This window comes from Limulus polyphemus, unplaced genomic scaffold, assembly GCF_000517525.1.
Source record: "Limulus polyphemus unplaced genomic scaffold, Limulus_polyphemus-2.1.2 Scaffold3008, whole genome shotgun sequence".
In the NCBI taxonomy this organism is placed as follows: domain Eukaryota; kingdom Metazoa; phylum Arthropoda; class Merostomata; order Xiphosura; family Limulidae; genus Limulus; species Limulus polyphemus.
The window spans coordinates 14,314-20,060 of NW_013668618.1; the positions used below are offsets into that span (position 1 = coordinate 14,314).

Consider the following 5,747-nt stretch of genomic DNA (forward strand, 5'->3'; position numbering starts at 1 on the left):
TCATTACCCATTCAAGTCGTCTCCAGCCATTATTAGTCTCAAAGTGGGTTCCTCGTCATCGAAAGTATCTATTTAGTTTTACGACTCTTTTGTTTAAAACACACCTTATCTGATTCCTGTCTACACTCTCCTTCTACTTTCTGTAACTGCTGCTGTAAGCTACGGTAGTCCACAGACAACATAGATATCTGTCGTTCCTTCTCTTGACTTGCATTTTCTGCCTTCTGACGTAGAATTTTTTCTTCATTCATCTTGGTTTTCAAGGCTGTTTCAAATAATATACTATTTTATCTTTCAACTCATTCAGTGTATCAAAAAATATGTTAGCATTATTCAAATTAAGCTTTATTTCACAATTTCTTTAATAAGATAATTCATGAATTTATAAAATTCAAAGTTTGGATATGGATATTTTTGAAATTAACATCCTGATATTAATAGTTTTCAATAACAGTACAGTCAATGTATATGATGATCCAGTGATTTTACATGACAGTATCGTGAGTTTATACTAATATATGTGATAATACACTAAGTGTATATAACAGCCCAGTGAGTACATAACATGACAGTCTACAATATGTATATGACAGTCCAGTGTCTATATATATAACAAGTCTTTCCTTAAAAATTTAACATCCAATAAATTTTAGGAAAATTTAAACCATCAGATTGTATTGTGTATATAACAGTCCAGTGAGTGCATGTGACAGTCTCATGTGTGTATATGACAACCCAAATTCCCAACACAACCATCAGATTTGATTGTGTATATAACAGTCCAGTGAGTGTATGTGACAGTCTCATGTGTGTATATGACAACCAAAATTCTCAACACAACCATCAGATTCGATTGTGTATATAACAGTCCAGTGAGTGTATGTGACAGACCAATGTGTTTATATAATAATCCAGTGTATATGACAACCTAACGAGTGTGATACTTCAGTGAGTATGTATGACAGTCCAGAATGTGTATATGTATAACAATCCAGAGTGTTTATATGACAGTAGTGTGTGTATGACAACCCAATGAGTAAATATAAGAGTTCAGTGAATATATGTGACAGTCGAGTGTGTATATGACAACCTAATGAGTAAGTATGATAGTTCATCGAGTACATATGGCAGTCCAGTAAGCTTATATTAATGGAACCACTGGTAACCATACATTGCAAGGCTTCCATGTTTGCTCCTTCTGTTGAGGAAAGAAGCCGTTTTTTGTCTGCCGTGAAATTAACAATGTCTTCCTGGTGGGCAGCAGCCTCTTGGTCATATTTGTTCTGAAGATTCTTAACCTCAAGCTCAAGCATAGCTCTTTGCTGAAAAACAAAGGACACTAATAAACCAAAGTTAAAAGCATATTAACTCTTGAATAAAAAAACAACTTTTAATGTGATTATGGATGTCATTTATTATGTTAATATTTTTTACTTTTTAACAAAGTGTATAATAATATAATGTTTAATTCACATTTCTAACATTCTTATCTCTTAATAACAACAATAATGGATTTCAAACATATTTAACATCTATATTTTCAAATACATCTTTCTTCTTTAAAACACTAAAATAACAACAACAAAAACAAATCACTTAGGGAACCATGTTTTCACAGGACCCCAGTGTATACTGTTTTTATAAAAAAAAAATTACTTGGAACATTACACTGAGTAATTACAATATTTCTTAGTCCAAAAATAACTGATATGGCTTAACGAGCGGTTGATGTAGAACTCTAAAAATAAAAACTTAACCATCTACAAACCTTTTCCATTTCTATAAGTTTGTCATTAAGTTTCTGGTTTTCTGCAGTGGATGTGGTTTCTCGTTCTCGTAGCCTTTCAATTTCTAGCTGTAACACTTGACTACGACCTGAAAAAAACACATATACAATATGTTGTAACTTCTAATTTACAGTGATGAGAAACTGTTTCAGTTTACAATATTTTTGTTTGAAGTGATGTGTACTGGTAACTTCTACATTAACAGTGATGAGAAACTGTTACAGTTTACAATATCTTTGTTTGAAGTGATGTGTACTGGTAACTTCATCATTTACAGTGATGAGAAACTGTTACAGTTTACAATATCTTTGTTTGAAGTGATGTGTACTGGAAACTTCTACATTTACAGTGATGAGAAACTGTTACAGTTTACAATATCTTTGTTTGAAGTGATGTGTACTGGTAACTTCTACATTAACAGTGATGACAAACTGTTACAGTTTACAATATCTTTGTTTGAAGTGATGTGTACTAGTAACTTCTACATTTACAGTGATGAGAAACATTTTCAGTTCATGCTTTTGGTTGAAATAACCCCAAAATCAAAAGATGAGATTTTAAAAACTGTTATAAATAAAATTAAATAAACAATACTTTCTATTGAATAATCTTCATGTTTAGAAGAATAAATATAAGTTCATTTCCTATAAAGTGTTTACTGCAGTAACACAATTTTGTTCTCAGGGCAACTGGAACCTCTTAATCACCAATAGGTTAAGCACTTGCAATAAATTTTCTAAAACTCTTAAGTGTTAACCCTATCACCACTGGTATCCTTTACTGAGCATAACACAAGGTTTTAGTGTCTTACATTCAAAATTTTATTAAAATACTTTTTGTTTATGTCATATCAATTAGAATAGCATAAAATATTAGCTAATATTTCATATTTTAATATCATACAAGTTTTAAGTTCTTAATTCTATAAGGCAATATTTTAAAAAATCCTGAATTCCCCTGGTGTGAACTACATGACACATTTTCTCTCTGCATGCCATCGTCCCTACTGTATCCACCACACCTTGAAAAAGTAGGAAATTAAACGTAAATTATTCTCTATAAAATCGTCATTGCTCAGACAAACCATAATTTTTATAGTCTTCAATTTTGTTTGGTTGCAGAGCTATCGAGTAGAAAATCATACCCCTCCTGCCACACCTTCCTATCACATCCTCTCTCAGAATTTATTAATAGTTCTCTCTCACTTTTAATTATATATATTACCTACAACTAATAGAAAGTCAAGGTTTTCATCTATCAAATGACATATTGTATAACGTTAATGTTCTGAACATTAGATGTCAATTTCACTCAGAGTACCAACATCATTCCCCCAAAAAAGTTAACGACTAGCTTGGATGAATTTGTAAGGACTCTTGTCGCATAGTTAGAAAGCCAGAAAAATTTTGAGGTTAGGGAATTTGTCTACTTTTTACATGTTATTCATCTATATTCTTTGTTGAATTATTTAGTTAAACAAAAATTATTAAGTGCATTACTAGCATTAGGATAAAAATTAGGGTTAACTCTCTTCAACAAATGACAGCAAAAAAAAAAGAAGATTGGTTAAGTATTTAATTTCTTGTTTTTCATCTTTATTCTTTATGTCTAATTATAAAAGTAACTAAAATGTAAAAAAAGGAATTCTTTTAGGTTAGTTAAGAATAGATTAGGTAAAAAAAATAATAATATTATAATTAAAACGTTTCATGAGGCACACATACAAGCAGCTCGTAGTAGCTTGTGGGTAATGTAATTACTTTTCACACAGACTATTCAAAACAAATACTCAATATATTCATGGACAAATCCTTATTTTAGTTTATTTAAAATACTTCACTAAAAAAATATAAATTTTTATATGTGAAAGACTTATAATATTAACTTAAAGACTACCAAATTTTGTGAACATATACACACTATATTCAAAGTTAGAAGTATTAAATCTATACAGACTTCAAATAAGTACAAAGAGGTCACGTGGCAGATTAAATTGACTGAGCCCATGTAGAGACAGTTAATGCCAGTAATTTACATCTCAAATCTGTAAATTACCTGGAATATTTTAACAAAATATAAGAATTTTTCTAAAGATAACAAGCACAATGGATAATCTATCTGGAACTGATGTAGCCATAGTGAAGATACAAATATTTAGAACCTTACTTTCCAGATCATTGGATCTGTCTGTGGCCTGGGACCATGAACTTCTCTCTTTTTCAACTTTGGTCTGAAGTTCAAGAATTTCTCTTGCCTGTGAAGTTGTTGTGTTTTGTAAAGCTGTCAGTTTCTCACTTAGTTCCTGAAGGTTCTGGTCTTTGGCTGCATTGGTCTGGAGCAGAAGAAACAAAACGTACATACAGGGAAATTTTCATAACTTCCATTACTTCAGCATATACAATGTTTTATCATTTTAAAAATGTGCCTTTATGTAAATCTCCGTAGAACATAAATCTAGAACACAGAGCAATCATGGAAGATATCCACGTAGATGAACCAATTGTATTCTATATCATGTTCTTATTGTTGAGGTATACAACAGATATAGATGAATCAATTACATTGTTATATTCTTATTGTTGAAATATACATATATATATGTTTGTTACAAAAATAAATTATAAAACTTTTCTTAGACTGTTAGTCCATAATCATACACACTGCAGACATGTGATAAAAAGTTCTCATTATAGTCTAGTTATTATTTTTGCCATATGGACATCGTACCATTTGAAAACTGTGATGGCTTAAAATATATTAAATGTAAGAAATTTAACATTAACAAATAGACGGGTACTTGAGATTATATATTAATATCTCCATTTTTAACTGACTACTAATCTATTTAGTTCCTAAACCTAATTTTACTAGTAGCACCAAGCAGGCAAAAAAGTAGAATATACCTTTATAAGTCCATAATTTAACTAGGAAACAATTATAAATGAATTAAGCTTATAATATTATACACAAACCACAGCTAGAACTGGGACAAAACCACAATTATGTAGACAAAGTCACTGAAACTAATCAATCTGGTCAGAGAAGATGTGATACATTACGTACAAGTCTCGGTTTTAATTCGGAACAATTCTTAGTATTAAGCATTTTTTAAACTAAATCACTTGTCTGTAAATAATCAAAAACTATATTAATTTTACATAGAAAAAAAACACAACATTTAAAAAAATGTTTGCTTTTTATAGCATAATCCATGTTAATAATTGTCATCAAATTAAACCAAGTCAAGAAATTAACATTCACCAAAAACACTAGGAGATTATTTCTTTGATAATTAAGAGAACAGTTATCATCAAACTAAACTAAGCCTAAAACCTAATGCTCACCAATGACAGCTCATTATTGGTCTTCTTCAGTTTCATACTGTTTTCAGTTTCAATCTTCAGCATCTCATTGAGTTCCCTTATCTGCTTATCAAAAGAAGCCACTTTGTCTGATGCTTGCTGTGATGAAGAAGAGAGTTGAGCCCGCAACCCCTGTTCTTGTTCCAGCTTGATTCGTAATTCTTGTACTTTAGATTCTCCTTTCTTCCGGCTTTCAATTTCATTTTCTAATTTTCTTTGAGACTGAAATTTAACAATATGATACATTTGTCTTAACAAAAATGAAAAAAGAACTTACACAGTATCACAATCCTCTCAAGTAGTAATTATATGAAAGAGCTTTGAGTATTCTAATAAAACAACAACAAAAAACATATAAATACATTTAAAACCAAACTAAAACGTCCAATTGTTTGACTGACTCGTACCATCATTGTCAGGACATTTAACTCAACTCAAACTATTGCATTTACAAGCTTGTAAAATCTACATCACCACTGGCATTCCATTTGTTTATAGGGAAAAAAAGGAACACTGTACTGGATTCCACACAATAGTACAAGTTTCAATAATACGTTATGTCACAGCTGATTCCACACAATAGTACAAGTTTCAATAA

At 30.6% G+C, this 5,747-nt stretch overlaps 1 protein-coding gene across 2 annotated transcripts in view; it reads right to left on the reverse strand.

The window, feature by feature from the left end:
- The window catches only part of LOC106468434 (rho-associated protein kinase 2-like), a 29,096-nt gene that overhangs the window by 14,307 nt on the left and 9,042 nt on the right, over window positions 1–5,747 (reverse strand). For both annotated transcript variants that reach the window (XM_022396771.1, XM_022396769.1), the window contains exons 9-13: window positions 5,132–5,371; window positions 3,954–4,119; window positions 1,769–1,875; window positions 1,172–1,322; window positions 105–265 (exon numbers count right to left, since the gene is read on the reverse strand). In XM_022396771.1, coding sequence (XP_022252479.1) covers window positions 105–265; window positions 1,172–1,322; window positions 1,769–1,875; window positions 3,954–4,119; window positions 5,132–5,371 — 825 coding nt within the window. The remainder of the gene's footprint in view (window positions 1–104; window positions 266–1,171; window positions 1,323–1,768; window positions 1,876–3,953; window positions 4,120–5,131; window positions 5,372–5,747) is intronic.